The sequence below is a fragment of the Octopus sinensis genome, linkage group LG16, assembly GCF_006345805.1.
Source record: "Octopus sinensis linkage group LG16, ASM634580v1, whole genome shotgun sequence".
NCBI lineage: Eukaryota > Metazoa > Mollusca > Cephalopoda > Octopoda > Octopodidae > Octopus > Octopus sinensis.
The window spans coordinates 15,296,745-15,319,568 of NC_043012.1; the positions used below are offsets into that span (position 1 = coordinate 15,296,745).

General features: G+C 39.7%; 1 protein-coding gene across 1 annotated transcript; it reads left to right on the forward strand.

Moving 5' to 3' along the window:
- Nucleotides 1–2,150: 2,150 nt before the first annotated feature.
- Nucleotides 2,151–22,043, forward strand: LOC115220473 (clusterin-associated protein 1). The gene is made up of 12 exons (XM_029790602.2): nt 2,151–2,315; nt 4,274–4,385; nt 5,905–5,989; nt 7,096–7,278; nt 10,218–10,313; nt 14,334–14,417; nt 14,682–14,815; nt 16,796–16,937; nt 17,247–17,358; nt 20,644–20,727; nt 20,911–20,981; nt 21,748–22,043. The coding sequence occupies exons 1-12, from the start codon at nt 2,294–2,296 to the stop codon at nt 21,910–21,912; spliced, it is 1,290 nt and encodes a 429-aa protein (XP_029646462.1). The 5' UTR covers nt 2,151–2,293; the 3' UTR covers nt 21,913–22,043.
- Nucleotides 22,044–22,824: the final 781 nt, after the last annotated feature.

Consider the following 22,824-nt stretch of genomic DNA (forward strand, 5'->3'; position numbering starts at 1 on the left):
TCAGACTGGAGCCTGGTGCAGCCCACTGGCTTATCAGACCTCAGTCAAACCATCCAACCCATGCCAGCATGGAAAGCAGACGTTAAACAACGATGATGATGATGATGATGCTTTGGAGAAATCATGTTTCATTTTTATTACAATTACATCAAAATTCGAGCATTTTGATGCCAAAGCATTTTGGATACAGTCTTCGGGGGGTTCAATAGATTACTCTGCTTTGTTTTGATGTTCATTAGAGTGGAAAACCCTTGTTTGCAAAAGTAGGTTGTTGCAAAAGCCAGCAACGTTTTTCACTGCCTCCTCATACCAAAAAAAAAAATTTTTTTTGTCATAACAAGGAATATGTTTTTTTTTAAATATAATTTTACTAATGTCTAATGACTCTTCATTACCCCCAGGAATTTCTTTTTACCCCATTTGGGGTAATTTACCCTGGTTCACCAACCCTTGCCAATGAATGATCAGTACAATGGTTTACATTTGGCCAAATACTTCTCCTCTAGCTTTTAACTAGGAAGATGGCATTTGTAATATTCCTCCTTGGCACAAAATCAAACTGCATCTCATCTAGTCTGATTTTGTTCCTAATCATGCTGTAACTCTCTCTGTAACTTTTATGACCTGTCCTACAGTTTGATACCTCTGTGATTGTTTCTTTAAATCATCTCCTTTACGCTTGTAACCACTAACTATATTGCTACTACTCCAGTCACTGGATATGACACCTTCCTGTATCACCTGATTAACTATACAGGTTACTAAGCTGTATCCTATTCCACCAGATATTTTAAGCTTCTCAATGGTGATTTGCAATAGTCCAGAGGCTGTCCTTGTCTCCATATCCTTCGTTGCTTTATTTATCATACTGCTTTCAACTCTGATGGCTGGCCCTCAGGTGGGTCCATATTAAGGAGACATTCCCTCTCCTATACGTTCTCCAAGTTTCATAACTTTTCATAGAGGCATTTCCAATAAGTGCAAGCATACCAGTATTCATTCACACACATTTCTCATCCACAACATCTCTATTATCTTTGATACATTGCCTACCAACCCAGAACACCACATGCTCTAGAACTTTGGCAAATATCCTACTTTCTACTTCTCCCTCTGCCATGTAAGCTTGTTGCCTAGCTTCCCCTCTTGTTATTTGATATAATTCTCTGCTGCCATAATTTTTCTAGACCTGCTTTTATAGCACTTGTTGCCAGAGCAGCCAACTGGCTTCCGTACCGGTGGCACGTAAAAGGGCACCATTCGAGCGTGATCGTTACCAACATCGCCTTACTGACACCTGTGCTGGTGGCATGTGTAAAAAGATTTGAGCAAGGTCATTGCCAGTATCGCCTGACTGAAGCACCCACTACACTCTTGGAGTGGTTGGCGTTAGGAAGGGTATCCAGCTGTAGAAACTCTGCCAAATCAAGATTGGAGCTTGGTGCAGCCATCTGGTTCGCCAGCCCTCAGTCAAAATCGTCCAACCCATGCCAGCATGGAAAGCGGACGTTAAACGATGATGATGATGTCTACCTTTTTGCTCCATCACCCTCGACCTGGTTGGACCTGGTTGCACCAGCCACAGATTTGGTCTGTAGCCCTAAGTTGGTTGTCCTGCATGAACTTCCAGTTGTCATCTAAACCGTATGTTCCCAATTCCTCCATTAGAATATCTCTAAACTTCTGCTAGTTTGCTGCAGTCTTTGAGCTTCTATAGACTGGTTTGTTTCTTTGAGTCTTTCTAGCTTTGATTCTGAAGTCACTAACAACTAACATAGCTATGCATGTGTGTGTGTGTGTGTGTGTGTTGTAAACAACATAGTAAGATGATGTTTTTTGTTTCGCGCAAAACGTTTAAGTGCTCGATTCGTACCTACAAAAATCTCGTAGTGCGCAGTAGATATATAGGGAACAACAAGTCACCCAATGGGAATAAAGATATGCGGAGTTAAAGCCTGTGTATTACTACATTGATTTTATAGCGAAATAGAGACGGGAGAAAGTGAGAAAGGTGGTAGAGAGGGGAGAAAGAGAAGAGGAGAGAAAGGGAGAAAGAGGAGATAGGATGAGAGGGGAAAGAAATAGAGGAGGAAGGAAGAGAGGGGAATGGATATATAGAAATATATATGTGCTGAATGCCATGAGGTGAACGACTTATTTCTATTATCTCAATACATGTGTCAAGGGAAGATAACTTCCTAGTTACCGATCATCTCCCTTGATTACGTAAACATGGCGTTGCTACCATAACTTTAAACTATTCTATTTATTGTATTACCAAAATTCCACTAAAATGTCTTACCGTGACCTTCGAAGTAAGTTATTTTCAGATATGAATAATATTTACTTTCTATTTTGTCATTGAACATACTTTTTGCTTCAGTGTAAGTTCACGAAAATGTTGTTAGTTTGTTGTTTGTTGTAATTATTTTGTTGCTAAGCAAAATTCGGAGCTAAAATTACTAAAATTACTATCTTATATGTAGTTTCGATAAATCAAGAAACAAAACTATTTTGTTTGTAAATCTCAAAGACATGATTCATATTTGTTGTGGTTAACCTCCTGTTTCTGACCCGGGAAAAAAAAAAGGGTAATAGGTGTAAAACAACATGTAACCAAATATTAAAAAAAAGGGCAGAACTGGAGTTTAACCGTTGTTGTTGTATGCGAACGACTTACACAGTGTTAATTTAATTTCAATGTCTTGTTATCTCTTGAATTATTTAAGTCTTATTTTTATCGCCTTTTTATTACATATATAACACGTATGTATATGATACATATATAATACAAAACATTAACAAACAAATCCCAAACCGAAGAAAATACAAACATGAGCGAAGAAAAAAAAAATGAGGAAAAGCAGGAAGAAATAAATAAATAAAAAAAGTTTCGGTTGAACTTGTCCAGTGGCTCAAATGGTCATCCAGTGGCTCAAATGGTTGCACAGCAGAACGTTCGACGTAACCTTCTGAAGCAACCCAACACGCTGGCAGTATAACGACGGGAGATGGGGTTGCTAAGGCATTGCAACAGCCAAGACACTCATGGGCATCACTTGACACTGCCGTAAGGCCTATCATCTGTAGGTAGATAGGAGTAGTTTGCCGAACGACTAGGTACAATCTCACGACATGGTTCATCTTATGGGTGTAGTGTAGCAGTTCGAATCTGTTGCTTTTTATCTAATTTTCATTTTCTTTTTGTAAGCCTTGTAAGTTCTGATGATGTTTATAACAGAGACTAACAGGTGTATTCGATCGGAACATGCTCGTATATATATATATATATATATATATATATATAAAACAAGAAAGAAGAAAAAAATGTGTTTGTATCTATACAGTTGGTCAGTTCTTTCAATAGAAGATGACAAGTTGATTCTGTTGAGTTGTGTCCCTTCTCTCTGTACCAGACTGAAAAATGAAGTGAGAATGATGTCAACTACAAACTCTGGGAACAGTGAAATTAGTGAAACTACTTGAAGTTTAGCATATATATACATATATATATATATATATGTATATATATATATATATACATACACACGCACACACACACAGAGCCGAAATTGCAAGGATGATCCGGTTCTTGACTGAAGATTTGAGGTTTCGAATGACCTGTCCGTGTTTTTTGTATCGTCTATTTGAATGTTTTGCGTTCTTGTCCCATTTTGTATTTTTATATATATACACATACATATATATATATACATATATATATATATATATATATATATATACATCATCATCATCATCATCGTCGTTGTCGTTTAACATCCGCTTTCCATGCTAGCATGGGTTGGACGGTTCGACTGGGGTCTGGGAAGCCAGAAGGCTGCAGCAGGCCCAGTCTGATCTGGCAGTGTTTCTACGGCTGGATGCCCTTCTTAACGCCAACCACTCTGTGAGTGTAGTGGGTGCTTTTTACGTGCCACCCGCACAGGTGCCAGACGGAGCTGGCAAACGGCCACGGACGGATGGTGCTTTTTATATATATATATACACACACACACACATATATATATATATACACATACATATATAGAAAAATAAACCCCCAAAACCCTCAGATTATGAGGAAATAATTTATGGTTTGCATCAACAAACAGAATAAATAAAATTCGCAAAATATTTCTACACTGTGTGTGTGTGTCTGTGTGTGTGTGTGTGTCCGTGTGTCCATTTATGATGTATATACTTTTATAAATGTCTTCTGATGAGGTTATAAAGTATTTATGTTTTAAACTTTCTGTTTTATTCCATTTTTCAGATTTCACTGAAATGATGAGAGCTTTAGGCTATCCACGACTTATATCCATGGAAAACTTCCGGAAGCCAAATTTTGCCCTAGTTGCTGAGATATTATTATGGCTGGTAAAACGGTAGGTGAACCAGTCACCATGGCTGTGTGAAAGTTAACATACATTCACCTAAAGTATTCCAGATTTTTACTGTGTTTCTTTGTAATGTTTGGAAATGGTATAAGATATATTTTGGCCATGTCTGTTACATGGAACAATATCAGGTAATCATCATCATCATCATTTAATGTCTGTTCTCCATCCTGGCATGAGTTGGACAGTTTGACTGAAAACTGGTAAGCCGGGGAGCTGCACCAGATTCCCATCTGATTTGGCATGGGTTCTATAGCTGGATGCCCTTCCTAACATCAACCACTCCAAGAGTGAAGTGGGTGCTTTTTACATACCACCTGCACAGGTGTTAGTTATGTAACACCGGCATCAGCCACGACTGCGATCTCACTTGGCTTCACCGGTCTTCTCAAGCACAGAATATCGCCAAAGGTCTTTGTTATTTGTCACTGCCTCCATGAGACCCAATGTTCAAAAGGGTGCTTTTAAGTGCCACCAGCATGGGTGTCAGTTATATGACACAGGCATCGGTTATGACTACAATTTCATTTGGCTTGATGGGTCTTCTTCTCAAGCACAGCATATTGCTCAATTTTCAAAGAGTGCTTTTGATGTGCCACCGGTATGGGTGCCACTTATGCAACACTGGCATTGGCCACCACTAGAATTCCACTTGGCTTGACAGGTCTTCTCAAGCATGGCAGGGGTCTGCTCAACTTTCAAAGGGCTGTTTTTATGTGCCACCAATGTGGGTGCTAGGCTTACCTCTTGCTCCCCAAACCTGCCATTTTGGCCCTGTGCCACTGTGTCATTGCGTATGCCTGGCACTTTGCCACCATCCCTATCCTGCTGTCTGTCTGTCTGTCTCTCTCCTTCTCCTGCACCTCCCCCAGGTTGGGTAACGGCAACGCACCTGTTTCTGTCTTTATTTCTGATCTTTCTCTCTCTCTCTCTCTCCAGCCAGCTTACCTTGTACCTCCTCTACAGCAAGACACCCGTTTCTGCCTCTCTGTCTCACTATAGCCTTTCATCATCCAACACAAGGTCACCTCCTCCAATGCTCCCTCCCCTCTCAAACGAGGTTTTTTTTTTCTGTTTTGAAAGCACTTGGTGACCCTGTCAATGCAGGTGCCACTTAAAAGCACCCAGTCCACACTGTAAAGTGGTTGGCATTTGGAAGGATATAAGAGCTGTAAAAACCTTGCCAAAACTGATCTTGCCTGTGCTTGTGCCATATTAAAAAGCAATAAGTCCACTCTGCTGAGTGGTTGGTGTTAGGAAGGGCATCCAACTGTAAAAATCCTGCTAAAACAGTTACCGAAGTCTGGTGTAGGCTTTTTCCTGGCCAACTCTTGTCAAACGGTCTGCCCCCACCCCATGCCAGCATGGAAGGTGGACGTTAAATGATGATGATGATTTCATCAGAGGTCTGCTCAATCAGGTTTGACTTGGGGTTAAAAAACATCATCGTCATCTTCATTATTATCATCATCAAGTTTTTAAAAATATTGTCTATTTTCTTTTTCAGATTTGAGCCAACTGCCTCCATCCACTCTGACACTGACACTCAGCAAGATCGTGTCCTTTTCATTAGATCTGTGACAGAGTTTATGGTAGGGTTTCATCATCTTTATTTAATGAAAATAATATATTACTTTCTCTTTGGTGTACTTTTTTTTTTTAATTAACCATATGTCTGTAGAATACTCAGCCACTTGGATAGTAATTCAACGAACAAGTAATTCAGTTGATCAAATAACTGAATACTCTTTGTTGAAACAAATGGAGATCCATTTAACCTGCTGGTTAAACCTACCTAATGCCTGTCAAAGTTTGTACCATTTTATATTATAAAAGAGAAGCTGATCTCTGCCTGTCTGTCCGTCACAACATCTATCAGAGGGAGGAGAGAAGGGTAAGAATCGAAAGAGGAAATAACCCCTTTTACACAACATTTATTTAGAAGAAGAGGAGAAAAAGTTGAGAGAAACTGTATATGAGAGAGAGAAAGAGAGAGAGTGTGAAAGGGATAGATAGATAGATAGATAGATAATGTTGTCACCATGGGAATTTTAAGTGCAACACAACACAAACTTCAAAAAAAAAAAAAGCTATGTATACTTTTTGGTTGTTTGTGTGTGTGTTTCTGCATGTCTTTCAACATCATCATCGTTTAACGTCCGCTTTCCATGCTAGCATGGGTTGGACGATTTTGACTGAGGGCTGGCGAACCAGATGGCTGCACCAGGCTCCAATCTTGATCTGGCAAAGTTTCTACAGCTGGATGCCCTTCCTAACGCCAACCACTCCGAGAGTGTAGTGGGTGCTTTCTACGTGCCACCGGCACGGGGGCCAGCCAGGCGGTACTGGCAATGACCTCGCTCGAATCTTTTTATACATGCCACCAGCACAGGTGCCAGTAAGGCGACGTTGGTAACGATGACACTCGAATGGTGCCCTTTTATGTGCCACTGGCACAGAAGCCAGTTGGCTGTGGAATATTATTCATTGGTGAATTAGAAAAGAAGTAGTGAACATTGTTAACCTTAGTATGTTACTTTTTTGTTACTTTTTTGTGACACCGTATTTTGTTCTGCAACCATGATATATTAGAAAGCATATTAAACACTTTGTAAGTCCATACTGTATTACTTCTTTGATTTTTGTAGCTTTTTACCATTTGGAATGATTTACTAGGATTTGCTTGAAATCTTTACAGGCCATAAAATCTCATTTGAAGTTAAACAGCAAAAAACTTTACCAAGCTGATGGCTATGCTGTGAAAGAATTGCTGAAAATAACATCAGTTTTGTACAATGTTATGAAGACTAATGAATTTAATTCATTGGACGATACTGAAAGCAATGAAAGTGGTCCAATCTCCTTTGATATATCATCTAAAGTAGGTGTTCTTTAATATGTTTTAAAATTTGTTTTAAATTTTAATTGTAAAACTAGGCACAGGAGTGGCTGTGTGGTAAGTAGCTTGCTAACCAACCACATGGTTCCGGGTTCAGTCCCACTGCGTGGCATCTTGGGCAAGTGTCTTCTGCTATAGCCTCGGGCCTACCAATGCCTTGTGAGTGGATTTGGTAGACGGAAACTGAAAGAAGCCTGTCGTATATATGTATATATATATGTGTGTGTGTGTGTGTGTTTGTGTGTCTGTGTTTGACCCCTAGCATTGCTTGACAACTGATGCTGGTGTGTTTACGTCCCCGTCACTTAGCGGTTCGGCAAAAGAGGCCGATAGAATAAGCACTGGGCTTACAAAGAATAAGTCCCGGGGTCGATTTGCTTGACTAAAGGCGGTGCTCCAGCATGGCCGCAGTCAAATGACTGAAACAAGTAAAAGAGTAAAAGAGTAAAGAGAAGTATGAATGGTTTTATCTTTTACCAGTTATTTTTGGTGATAAATTTTGTTATCATATTTCTGTTGGAAAACACTGCATTTGTACTACAACTAATTTTGAAAATAATAAAGAATTTTGTAATATATTTTGTCATTATTAAGTTAGTGTCTGGAGCATAAATTAACATGGAATTTTGATGTAAAGTTTTAACTAAAATCACTTTGAAACATGAAACTTATCTCATTAAACCAAGGGCTATCCCAGACAGATTGGTATCACTAAGGCGGCGAGGGGCTGGCAGAGGGGTTAGCACGCCGGGCGAAATGCCGAGCGGTATTTTCTCTGTTGTTACGTTGTGAGTTCAAATTCCACTGAGGTCGACTTTGCCTCTCATCCTTTCGGGGTTGATTAAATAAGTACCAGTTACGCACTGGGGTCGATATAATCGACTTAATCCGTGTGTCTGTCTTTGTTCATCCCCTCTGTGTTCAGCCCCTTGTGGATAGTAAAGAAATGGGTATCAAAAGGTATTCCCTTTAGTATCACTGTGCTGTGATGTCTATAGTAAGTTTTGATAATTCTTGGTTGTAGTTGTTGCCTTTACTGTGTTTCATGTACATCACTGACAGAGATAAGCCAGTTTAATCTAATGATGGACACAGAAGTTTGAGCAATTTACTCTATGAGCATTATCTGTGTCAGTATTTTGAAAATTGTAAGCTTGTTGGAAATTTAGAGAGAGGTATGAAATGTATAGTTTCTTTTGAAACTATTTCTTTCTGAAGCATGTTGTTCTCGAGATGCTGTGAAACCCACTTTGGTGGTTGTAAAGTTGTAAAGGTGCAGTATTAGATAAGAACAACTTTGAAAACTAAATTCTTTCTCATACATTTGTCACCTTTACCTTGTGGATTGTTTTATTTGTTTGTTCATTTTACATCTGTTTTTCAATGCTATCATGGGTTAGATCACACTATAAAATAAGCTGCACACACTTGTTGATAAGTAAAATACGAGTTCATTTCTCTTCACTTTTTGATTGTGACTGTCTCATTGAAGTTATTAAAAATGTGTTGAAAGAATAATGTGTATTGCAAGCACAATTAAACCATCGGAACTATGTAACAGACTCAACATAATCTGTTGTATTAAACCTGTTAGACTATGAACAATGTTGGTTATGCTTTGACAAACCTGGTATGAAAATAAGGATGTAGTACAGATTTAGCAAAGTCATTGTTGTATATCAGAGGAAAGTGAATATGGTTGGACTTGAACCCATAACCCCAGTGAATGAAGTACAGTAACCACTCCGTTGTACTGTGCATTCTAAAAATATGTATATATTAGCAGCAGCAGCAGCAGCAGCAGTAGTAGTAGTAGCAGCAGCAGTAATGTGTATAGGTGGGTGTGTTGTTGTTTGTGTATATGTGACAGTTTCAAAAATTTATTACTCAGTTCTCTTACAAATAATATAAATGTTGTGTCTATAATAAATTAAATCTTTGATTCTGTTCCATAGTTACATACAAAACTATTTCAGAATAACATTGTAGATTCATTGTTATGGTACATTGGATGAATAAATATTTAGCCTTATATATCCACAATTATATATTTATCTTATATTAATGATTATCAGATGAATTTTATTTGTTTTACTTAAATTTGGTCTCACTTCGACCTAAACCAAAATTGAAGTGAGACGACAAACAGAAAAAGGTTTCTGCTTTGTTCTGTTTAGGTATTTCAAAATATTTTAAAATCAGTTTTTTTTTTAATGTTGTAACCTATCCATCTATTCTGTAAGTTCCCAGTTGTTTTATCTTTATAAAAATTGTTTACCATAAATCCTCAAGTATAGTTCGCCCTTGAGTATAATATGCAGGGGATTTTTAGGGGGCTGTACCTCTGAAAAACCTAAACCTTGTGTATAATACGCACCCCTTCTCTAACTTGAGTCAAGGAGGTCTATATAACGTCCTTGGTTTGTAAAAATGTATACGGTATCGTACTTTATTATTATTGTATATATTACATAATGCAAACGTGTAGCTTTTTTGTGCATTTTATTTGCAGAAAATAAAGAAATAACAGTAATAACATTTAATAAATGTTGCTTACTGCAAGTTATGGATGATTCTTTTATGACTTCATTGCTTTCAGGCTTAGCTTAAGGTATTTTCGCGCCCGACATCACAAAAGTGTCTGAATAAACATTGCTGGACAGCAAATAGAGACTCGGACATTGCTTAGAAAATAATTTTCATTTTTAACCTCGCATATAGTACACACTAGGGATTTTGACCTTTAAATTTTGGGGAAAAAATGCGGATTATACTCGAGGATTTATGGTACTAAAATTCAAATTAATTTTGAAAAATACTTTTAAAAGTCTTTAAAAATGAATCCTCTTTAATTTCAGGAATTTTCTTTCTTTATGTTTTGTGGTATTTTTGTCTGTAAATTAACATTTTATTTTCTCCAGATTGTTGATTTAAAAGAAGCTCGGAAACTGGCATCAGAGATAACACTAAAAGGAGCTACACTCTATGACCTCTTGGCAAAGGAAGCTGATTTACAGGTGAGTTTTTGCATGTCAGGATTTCATTGTTGAGGTTGTTGTTTGTAGAACTTCATTATTTACATTTCTTTTCTTTTTTCCCCCAGTCATTCATTGAATGGGATTGTTGGATTCAAGAGCAGGCATGGCTGTGTGCTTAAGAAACTCACTTGGGAACCACATAGTTTCAGGTTCAGTCCATCAGTGTGGCACCTTGGGCAGTTGTCTTTAACAATGGCCCAGGGCTAACCAAAAATGCTTTGTGAGTGGATTTGGTAGGCAGAAATGTGTTGGAAGCCCATTGTGTGTGTGTGTATATATATACATCATCATCATCATTTAGCGTCCGCTTTCCATGCTAGCATGGGTTGGACGGTTCAACTGGGGTCTGGGAAGCCAGGAGGCTGCACCAGGCCCAGTCTGATCTGGCAGTGTTTCTATGGCTGGATGCCCTTCCTAACACCAACCACTCCGTGAGTGTAGTGGGTGCTTTTTATGTGCCACCCGCACAGGTGCCAGACGGGGCTGGCAAACGGCCACGGACGGATGGTGCTTTTTACGTGCCAATGGCACGGGGGCCAGGCAAGGCTGGCAACGGGCACGATCGGATGGTGCTTTTTACGTGCCACCGGCACGGGGGCCAGGCGAGGCTGGCAACGGCCACGATCGGATGGTGCTTTTTACGTGCAACCGGCACGGAGGCCAGTCGGGGCAGCGCTGGCAACGGCCACAATCGGATGGTTCGCTTACTTGTCACCGGCACTGGTATCGCAGCTGCAATTTCCATTGATGTTGATCGACTTCGATTTTGGTTCTGATTTCTGATTTGATTTGATTTGATTTGATTTTGATTTCCGATTTCCACTTGCCTTAACGGGTCTTCACAAGTGGAGTTTTGTGTCCCAAGAAGGAAAGGTATGCATAAGTCAACTGGCTACATACCAGGTAGAGGCCACGGGTAATGGTCTCACTAGTCCTGCCGAGTCTTCTCATGCACAGCATACTTCCATAGGTCTCGGTCTCTAGTCATCTCCTCAGTGAGACCTAAAGTTCGAAGGTTGTGCTTCACCACCTCGTCCCAGGTTTTCCTGGGTCTGCCTCTTCCACAGGTTCCCTCAACAGCTAGGGTGTGGCACTTTTTCACACAACTATCTTCATCCATTCTCACCACATGACCATACCAGCGCAAACGTCTCTCTTGCACACCACATCTGATGCTTCTTAGGTCCAGCTTTTCTCTCAAGGTACTTACACTCTGTCGAGTATGAACACTGACATTACACATTCATCGGAGCATACTGGCTTCATTTCTTGCGAGCTTACGCATATCCTCAGCAGTCACGGCCCATGTTTCACTGCCATGTAGCATGGCTGTTCGTACACACGCGTCATACAGTCTGCCTTTTACTCTGAGCGAGAGGCCTTTTGTCACCAGCAGAGGTAAGAGCTCTCTGAACTTTGCTCAAGCTATTCTTACTCTAGCATTTACACTTTCAGCACACCCGCCCCCGCTACTGACTTGGTCACCTAGGTAACGGAAACTATCAACTATTTCTAGTTTTTCTCCCTGGAAAGTGGCAGAAGTTGGTCTCAGAGCATTTTCAGTGTTTATTGCTCCTGAGCATCTACCACATACAAAAACTATCTTCCTAGTTAGCCTTCCTTTGACATTGCTGCACCTCTTATGTGTCCATAGCTTACACTTGGTGCATCTTATAGAGTTTCTACCTACACCTTTTCTACAGATCGAGCAGGGCCATCAACCTGAAGGCATTTGTGATTTGTCTACCTTACTACTTATTAGGACTTTGGTTTTAGCTAGATTGACTCTAAGGCCCTTCGATTCTAATCCTTGCTTCCACACCTGAAACTTCTCCTCCAGTTCTGATAGAGACTCAGCAATTAGAGCAAGGTCATCAGCATAGAGGAGCTCCCAGGGGCATCCTGTCTTGAATTCCTCCGTTATTGCCTGGAGAACTATGGTAAATAGGAGGGGGCTGAGGACTGAGCGATGGTGGACCCCTACCTCTACCCGGAATTCTTCACTGTACTCGTTGCCAACCCTCACCTTACTAGCAGCGTCCCTGTACATGGCTCGCACAGCTCTCACTAACCATTCATCTATCCCTAGTTTCCTCATTAACCACCAGATAAGGGATCAGGGGACCCTGTCGAAGGCTTTCTCCATGTCAACAAAAGCCAGATACAGGGGCTTATCTTTGGCTAGGTATTTCTCCTGCAGCTGCCTTACCAGGAATATAGCATCAGTGGTACTTTTCCCTGGCACGAACCCAAACTGCATCTCATCTAGGCTAACTCTCTCTCTAATTAGTTGGGCTATGACCCTCTCCGTAACCTTCATTACCTGATCTAACAGCTTGATACCTCTGTAATTATTTGTATCTAGGGCATCACCTTTACCTTTGTAGCAGTTGACTATTATGCTGCTACACCAGTCATTGGGTATGACTCCTTCGTGTATCACCTGATTAACTATACGGGTGACTAGGCTATAGCCGACACTACCAGATATTTTGAGCATCTCTGCAGTGATTCCTGATGGGCCTGGGGCTTTCCCTGTCTTCATGCTTCTAATTGCCTTTACTACCAAGGAACTGTCAACTCGGATAGCTGGTCCCTCTGTTGGGTCAACATTTGGCAGTCTCTCTTTATCCCATTCATTTTCTTTATTCAGCAACCTGAATATATATGTATATGTATATCATCATCATCATCATCATCATCGTTTAACGTCCGTTTTCCGTGCTAGCACGGGTTGGACGGTTCGACCGGGGTCTAGGGAGCCAGGGGCTGCTCCAGGCTCCAGTCTGATCTGGCAGTGTTTCTACAGCTGGATGCCCTTCCTAACACCAACCACTCCGTGAGTGTAGTGGGTGCTTTTTACATGCCACCTGCACAGGTGCCAGAGGGGTCTGGCATCGGCCACGATTGGTTGGTGCTTTTTATGTGCCACCGGCACAGAAGCCAGTCGAGATATATGTATATATATATATATATATATATGAAAAAACAAGTCAAAATAGAAAATGCTAAAATAATTTTATAAAGAACATTTCAGTACCGGTTTCGGTCATTTTGAGACCTTTTCAACTGTAACGATTAAATAATTAAATTTAGAAAAATTAAAGAAAAGTTTTTTTAAAGGAATATTTGTATAGTGTTCAAATATAAATGGCATTCTGCCTTTCTCTGTCTCCCTTGTTTGCACTTGTGTGTTCGAGGCCGTTGTGAATCACAACGGCCTCGAACACACAAGTGCAAACAAGGGAGTCAGAGAAAGGCAGAATGCCACTTAAATCTGAACACTACTATAGAAATATTCCTTTAAAAAAACTTTTCTTTAATTTTTCTAAATTTAATTATTCAATCGTTACAGTTGAAAAGGTCTCAAAATGACCGAAACCGGTACTGAAATGTTCTTTATAAAATTATTTTAGCATTTTCTATTTTGACTTGTTTTTTCATATATATCAACTCGTGTGTTCCTTTTCTCCCTTATACATATATATATATATATATAGGCACATGAGTGGCTGTGTGGTAAGTAGCTTGCTTACCAACCACATAGTTCTGGGTTCAGTCCCACTGCGTGGCACCTTGGGCAAGTGTCTTCTACTATATCCTCGAGCTGACCAAAACTTTGTGAGTGGATTTGGTAGATGGAAGCTGAAAGAAGCCTGTCGTATATATATGTATATGTATATACATGTGTTTGTCCCCCACCCCCCCAACATCGCTTGACAACCGATGCTGGTGTGTTTACGTCTCCGTAACCTAGCAGTTCAGCAAAAGAGACTGATAGAATATGTACTAGGCTTACAAAGAATAAGTCCTGGGGTCGATTTGCTTGACTAAAGGTGGTGCTCCAGCATGGCCACAGTCAAATGATTGAAACAAGTAAATGAGTAAAAGAGAGTAAAGAGTATATATAATTAGCTGAGGCATTGCTAGACTTTATTCAGTCGATAAAAACTTTGATGAAGTTACATCTTGATTTCTCTTACTATTTATTTTTTGAAGGAAAGTCGATCCTCTGTTATTGCACGGCCCCTGGAAATAAACGAAGTTGAAAAAGGAATAAATGCATCAATGAAGATAGTTCAGGTAAGGTAAAACAGAATTCAAGTGGAATGGCACAGTTGGATGGATAAGTGATTGATGTTGTATCGAAGTGGAACTTGAGCAGAAAAGATGAGAGAAAAGACTGAAAGAATTAGGCTGGAAAAGATGTTGGAAAAGATGAGAGTTGAAGACAGTTTGAGTCATTGGCACTCTTCCTTACTGGTTTAGGTTGCAAGAGAAATGTTTATGATATTTGTTTCTTAAACAAGTCTTTTGAATCTGAAATCCTGTTTTCCTGTTTCACAGAGTGATATTCAAAAAACTGTTGCTATGTTGGAGAATATTGCTGCCGATGAATCAACTTTGGATAACAAAATTGAAAAGAGGAAAATAGAACTTGACAGAAATCAGAAAAGATTGCAGACTTTACAAAATGTTAGGTTGGTTGTTCACAACATTTCTGTGAGATTTTCTTTTCTTTTTTTTCTTTTGAATGAATTTTGAAACTCTTTATTGAATAACAAATGTCAGTCCTCCTCCTCATCATCATTTAAATTTGTTCTCCATCCTGGCACGGGTTCGATGGTTTGATAGGATCTGATGAGCTACAGGTCTACATTGAGATGCAATGTCAGGCTTGACATGGTTTCTATGGCCAGATGCCCTTCCTAATTAATGCCAACCACTTTACAGCCTGTAGTGGCTGCTTTTTTTTTCGTGCCATCAGCACCGGTGAAGTTGCTAAGTTACAAGGCAAGAAAATAACAAGAAAAGGAAAAAAGCTATCTTGAGTGAATGGGGGAAATGTTTTAGAGGATGGGAGGTGGCTTTATGGCAGGTGTGGGAGGTTAAAGCATGATAAAGGGACAGGTTCAGGTGTTATTTTTCATAATTAATGTTGAGCTACACTAGAAACTGTAAGTGTATAGAAGCAGCTTACAAAAAGTTTACCGTAAATCCTCGAGTATAGTCTGTTCTTGAGTATAATACGCAGGGGATTTTTAGGGGGCTGTACCTCTGAAAAACCTAAACCTTGTGTATAATACGCACCCCTTCTCTAACTTGAGTCGTGTGTAATTAAGCTAGCAACACCTAGTCGAACAAACACTTCCGCGCATGCGTAATACAATAATGGGAATGTAAATATGTTTGCAAATTGTTTTTGTTACATGTTATTCTGTGTTCTGAATACTTTTATTCTAATAAATGTTGCTTACTGCAAGTTATGGATGATTCTTTTATGACTTCATTGCTTTCAGGCTTAGCTTAAGGTATTTTCGTGCCCGACATCACAAAATGTGTCTGAATAAACATTGCCTGACAACAAATAATCTTGGACATTGCTTAGAAAATATTTTTCATTTTTAACCTCGTATATAGTACGCACTAGGGATTTTGACCTTTAAATTTTGGGAAAAAAGTGTGGATTATACTCAAGGATTTACGGTATATTGATTTTATCAACAGACATAGAATAAACTTCAGTTCAATATGAATGAGCTAGGTTTATTTTATTGCTCTGTCGGGGGAGGAATGGAGTCTCTATGGGCCTCTGAGACTGGTAGAAATAGAGAGCAGGTTATCTTCAGACAGGGACACCTGACTTGAATGTTTGCAATAATGTGGATTCTGTGAAAGGTTCCCAATGGCCTGATCATAGTATTGAGTACAACCATTTCACTCCTCATAAAGGCCACTACTGAATTTTCCCTGGTTTTGATGTCAGTCACTTTGTAGATAATATTCTCAAAAATGTTCATATATATATTCTCCATTTCATCATCATTTAATGTCTGTCTTCCATGCTGGCATGGGTTGGACGTTTTGACAGGAGCTGGCCAGGTAGAAGGCTACTCCAGGCTACTGTATCTGTTTTAGCATGGTTTTTATGGATGGATGCCCTTCCTAACACCAACCACCCTGTAGTGTGGATTGAGTGATTTTTACATGACACAAGCACAGGTGAGGTCAGTTTTGGCATGGTTTTTACAGCTGGATGCCCTTCCAAATGCCAACCACTTCATGCTTTTTATGTGGCTCCACTTCTAAAACATAATTTTTGTGTCCTTTATAGAGACATAATGAAATGATTCCACTAATCCTTAAACTGGCTTTCATTTCACTTGTACAATGTAAACTACAGAAAGACACGATCCAAATTTGTGGTGTTACCTAGCTTAAAGTGCAGTTGTTCATATCCAGCCTTCCCTGAAAAACATGTCTGAGCATGGGGAAATATCACCTTACATGGGGAAAAGTGAGGGCTAGTGGCAGGAAGGGCATTTGACATAGAAAATTTGCCTCAACAAATTCCATCTGAGCCATGTAAACATGAAAAGTGGACATTAAATGATGATGCTTTAGAAATATCTTTTTTGCATCAATATAATTCTTACAGAGAGTCTCATTTTTATTTTAAGGCCTGCTTATATGGATGAATATGAAAGACTGGAACAAGAATTAGAGAAACTATACGAAGCTTACATTATCAAGTTCCGCAATCTCACATACCTTGAACAACAACTTGAAGAATACAGTAAAATGGAACAAGATAAAGTGAAAGTTTGTATATTTCATTGTTGGTGTGTTACTGTATTTTTTGGTATACAAGTCAATGTAGAATATTTTAGGGTAAACATGTTGTGTAAACATCGAAACATCATCAGTTGCTTTCCAAATCCTGAAGCATTTTACATGGAATTTTTGGTCTGGGAAATTCAACTTGTATGCCAGGAAATATGGCATTTGTTCTATCAGTAGACTTGTTAGGTTGTTTGTAAACATCACATACTTGTGTACTATATTGATATTTGATTTATCAGCTGTTACATCTGTGGTATGACAGATTTTATGTTATTATTGATTCTCTAGGAAAATCAATATGCTCTGAAATCGACAGCCGAGGCATTACGCCAAGTTGAAAGAGACCCCAAGAATATTTTTGATGAAGATGACGAAGATGATGATTTCAGCCAAACCTCAGGTTAGTATCTTTGTTTATGATTTATTTCATGTTAGTATTTCCAACTTATACACGTGTCTTTTCTGATTTAATGGTATACGAGGGGCGTTCAATAAGTAATACCCCTGACCCACTTCCCATAGCAGTAGAGCAACGAAACTTGGCACAGTTATTAGTCTTTTTCTATATAGGAACCATCCAGAGTTACGCATTTCTACCATCGTTTGATGCAGCTCTGGAGACCGTTTTTGTAGAAGACCCCAGCTTGGCCCTCCAATCTGAACGTGACTTCAGAAATCAAGGCTGCATCATCTGGGAAACACTTTCCTTTCAAAAACAACTTCATGATTGGGAAGAGGTGAAAATCAGAGGGTGCAAGGTCAGGAAAGTAGGAGGGATGGGGAGGAGTTCATAGCCATACACCTGTGCTTCTGATCTGGCGACAAGCGAGTTGTGGACCGGAGCGTTGTCCTGCAGGAGGAGGATGCCTTTGCTGATCTTGCCCCGCCTCGTGATTTTGATAACTTCTCTTAATTTCCTCAAAAGTGAAGCATAATAGGCTCCTGCAATTGTGGTACCCTTTGCCAGGAAATCTGTCATCACTACTCCGTCCTGGTCCCAGAAGACTGTGAGCATGACCTTGCCAGCGGAGGGCTGCACCCTTGCCTTCTTTGGAGGGGGTGAGTCACGGTGCTTCCACTGCATTGACTGGGCTTTGGTCTCTGGATCATCGTGATGGACCCAGGTTTCATCCTGTATAATCAGTCTTTTGAAAAATTTTGACTCATCTTCTTGGCACATCTCCAAATTCACCCTCGAGCACTCGACGCGTTCCTGCTTCTGGAAAGGCATGAGCAACCTGGGAATCCATCTGGCAGACACCTGTTGCATATGCAAATGGTCATGAATGATAGTTTCCACAGACCCGGTACTAATCTTGACCTCATGGGCTATTTGGCGAATAATTATGTGTCGATCTTCCAAAATTGCAGCCTCAACTTGACAGACAGATGCCTCATCAATGGCAGAAGGGGGCGACCAGATCTGGGAACTGTTTCCACAGAGTTCCGACCATGTTTGAATTCACGATGCCAGCGTTTTACAAGGTCATATGATGGGGCATCATCACCATAAGTTACTTTCATTTCATCAAAAGGCTCCCGTGGTGTGCGTCCTTTCAAATACAAAAACCGGATCACTGCTCGGCACTCAACAGGCTCCATTTCACACTTGACTCGGTTCAAACACCTGTAAATCAGAAACCATAATTAATTCAGAGCTGTAATTTGCCACTTACTCTATAGAGATATAAATGATTGCACATGCAAAATTTCAGCTAGATCAAACAACTGCAAGTGGGTCAGAGGCATTACTTATTGAACGTCCCTCGTATAATGGTATTGGCACCTAGACTTGGTTTTAAATTCTTGTACTTAATTTAAGGCTTTAATTGTTGATTGGGCAGAATCATTGAGTGGGGGTCAGATAGGGACCTTGTAGTAATTATTCTGATCTTTTATCTTTTACTTGTTTTAATCATTAGACTGTGGTCATGCTGGGGCACTGCCTCGAATTTTTTTAGTTAAATGAATTGGTCTCAGGACTTATATATACTTTAAACCTGGTATTTATTCTATTGATCTCTTTTGCTGAACCATTAAGTTACAGGCATGTAAATACACCGTCAGAGGAGGCACATGGCCTAGTGGTTAGAGCAGCGGACTCGTGGTCGAGGGATCGCGGGTTCGAATCTCAGACTGGGCAGTGTGTGTGTTTATGAGTGAAACACCTAAGCTCTACGCGGCTCCGGCAGAAGGTAATGGCGAACTTTGCTGACTCTTTCGCCACAATTTTCTCTCACTCTTTCCTCCTGCATCTTGCAACTCACCTGCGATGGACCGGCGTCTCGTCCAGGTGGGGAACCTATACGGCAAGGAACCGGGAAACCGGCCCTTATGAGCCAGGCATGGCTCGAGAAGGAACAAACAACAACAAATACACCAGTTGTGAAGCAGTAGTGGGGAACAATCACAGACACAAAGGCTCACACATATATGATGGGCTTCTTTCAGTTTCTGTCTACCAAATCCACTCATAAGTCCATAATATGAGACACTTGCCCAAGGTGCCATGCAGTGGGTTTGGATCCAGAACCATGTGGTTAGGAAGCTAGCTTCTTACCCCACACACACACACACACCTTCACCTATCCTTTGCCTTTTCAATTCCAATCCTACTAAGGTCAATTTTGACTTTCATCTCTCTCCTGGAGTGGGTCAATAAAAAAAAGTGCCAACCAAGAACTGGCTCTCAGAATTGTTGATGCTTCACTGTGATAGGGCTGTTGGGTGAGATCATTCACTCCAAGGAATGGAAGAGGAGTAAAAACCTACAGAATTGGTTCCTAGAGCAGTGGAAGAATGTTATTTTCTCGGACAAGTCATCCTTTACCTTATTTCCAAACACCAGCCGAGTATATATGTGGAGAGAGCCAGACCCAGACTACCTTCTTCCAACTGTTAAACATGGAGGGGGATCTGTGGGGTGGGGCTATATCTTGGAAATCCGCCAGCCCAATGATTTTCCTTCATGGCAGAATTAATAAAGACTATTTAAGCATTTTATTTGATCAAATTCATCCTATGGTTGAGGATCTGTTTCCGGAGGGAAATGGAATCTTTCAGGATGATAATGCACCAATTCATACAGCTAAAGTTGTTACTGAATAGCACAAGGAACATTCTAGTGGAGTTGAACATCTTATCTGGCCACCACAGTCCCCAGATCTCAATGTTATTGAACATTTATGGTGCATTTTAAAAAAATAAGTAAGGAGTCGATATCCTCCACCATCATCACTACAAGAACTGGAGACTGTTTTAGCTGAAGAATGGACAAAAATTCCTTTGGAAACAATTCAAACGTTGTATGAGTCCATACCTTGTAGAATTCAAGCTGTAATTGCTGCCAAAGGCAGTCCTACCCCATATTAAAATAAATTAGTTTGAAATTTTAAGGTGTTTCCATTATTTTGTCCAATCCCTGTATATTATATAATAATGATGGTATGGTCATGGGGCTGGAATGCGTTTGATCATAAATTTGCTTGATCAGGGCTGATCTGGTGCCAAGTATCAATATCCAGTGGATTATATTTAGCTCATTCTAACACTAATAACTATTTCCTTGCACTGCACATTTGAATTTACAAGTTTTATGTGAAGTGAGAGAATCCTTTTGTAATTATTAAAAGCTCTAGAACCCTAAACTCTCTCTATGGTTTGTCTCTTTTCTTTTGCCTTACAGATGTCTTAGACAGTGGTTCTGAATTAGATGATAGTCAGGTTCAACGTCCAATTCGACCTGTCCACAGCAGAACAAGGCCTGAAGGTAAATTCTAGAAAATGAAAGATTCTGTTGTTAAGCAAGGCACCATACTCTACTTTCAGACTATTGTGCATGGCTCTATATTTTACATTCATATTATTGTTCAGCAAGACACCATACTTTACTTCCTACATGTAAAAAATGTGTTTCAAATTCTTATGATTCCTGTTATTTGTTTTGCTGTAGGTGCCAGCTTGACACATAGTGAGAGAAAAGCTCATGTGCAAGGTTCAATGTTCATTGATGACTCAGAAGATGTAAGTAAAAGAGAAACATCCAAAGATATTCCCTATTCTTGTCCTTACAGCTGATTGGAAAACTTGAAATATTTTCTGAACAAATTTAACTGTCTTTTTCTAATATACAAAATATGCTGGGGTTTATTCTTTTTTTAATGGCATTAAGTATTGGACAGCAGCATTGGACACTGCTATTGGCCTTAAGACGAAGGCATTAATCTCACATCTTCTTATCCTCTGCATCCAAATACAAATTCTTAGTTAAGTAGAATTACTTCTGATGATTAGAGTACAATCCTGAGTCTGTGGATTGTAAAATATACAAAAGAAAACCAATTTGGATTTACTGAAATTTTACAATTTTTAGTCCCAAGGAATTGGAATATGGCAAAGGCAAGAATAAAATACTTGTTCTTTGTGTGTATCCCAGTTTATAGAAATAAGTACACCATATCTGTGTGAGTTGTAAGAGTCAACTAAAAGTGGTTGGTGTCTTAAAAGGCATTAGGCCAGAAAGTTGTTTCAGATAGTATGTCAGCCTGAAAGAGCTGATGATAGCAATTCTTGAAATGTTCTGAATTTAAATAACTATCAAACCTAGCATTGGTATATACTGTAATTGAAAAAAAATACAGAAAAGTTGTGGTTGATGGAAATCTTGTTTGCTTGATTTACTTGACTGATTCCCTAGTATTTTCTTTTATCCAAAGCCAGGAACTTTTCAGCATCAGGTCACACACACTCACATATATAAAATTGTAAATTTTATTTATTTTCGCCACAGGAATCTGGCAGTGACTCGGATATCGATCTTGATGATAACAATGAGGGTGATCTTGATGACGATGAAGATATTGAAATAGCAGTGAAAGCGAAAACAGCACCAGGCAGTGCTGTGCTACGACACAAAATGATTGAAGAAGATGATGACAGCGACAACGATTTCTAATACAGTTCTTGGTAATGATGGAACGATTTTCTGCCTGATTATTGTGTAAAATATTTTAGTTCATTAAATTTTTTTTTTTTTTTACCAAAAACATACTGTTCAAAAATAAATAAACTATTTTCAGTTTTCTTTGGAGCATGGTTTAGTATTTAAAAAAAAAGTTTTTTTACTTGTTTCAGTCATTTGCCTGTGACCATGCTGGGGCACTACCTTGGAGGCTTTTTTAGTTGAACAAATCAATCTGAGGACTTATTTTTTTAAGCCTAGTACTTATTCTATTGGTCCCTTTTATGGGGACATAAAAAGACCAACACATAGGCGCAGGAGTGGCTGTGTGGTAAGTAGCTTGCTAACCAACCACATGGTTCCGGGTTCAGTCCCACTGCGTGGCATCTTGGGCAAGTGTCTTCTGCTATAGCCCCGGGCCGACCAGTGCCTTGTGAGTGGATTTGGTAGACGGAAACTGAAAGAAGCCTGTCGTATATATGTATATATATATAAGTGTGTGTGTCCCCCTAGCATTGCTTGACAACCGATGCTGGTGTGTTTACGTCCCCGCCACTTAGCAGTTCGGCAAAAGAGACTGATAGCATAAGTACTGGGCTTACAAAGAATAAGTCCCGGGGTCGATTTGCTCGACTAAAGGCGGTGCTCCAGTCAAATGACTGAAACAAGTAAAAGAGTAAAGAGTAAAGAGTTGTCAAGCAGTGATAAGGGGACAAACACAGACACAAACTCATACGAGGGGCGTTCAATAAGTAATGCCCCTGACCCACTTCCCATAGCAGTAGAGCAACGAAACTTGGAACAGTTATTAGTCTTTTTCTACATAGGAACCACCCAGAGTTACGCATTTCTCCCATCGTTTGATGCAGCTCTGAAGACCGTTTTTGTAGAAGACCCCAGCTTGGT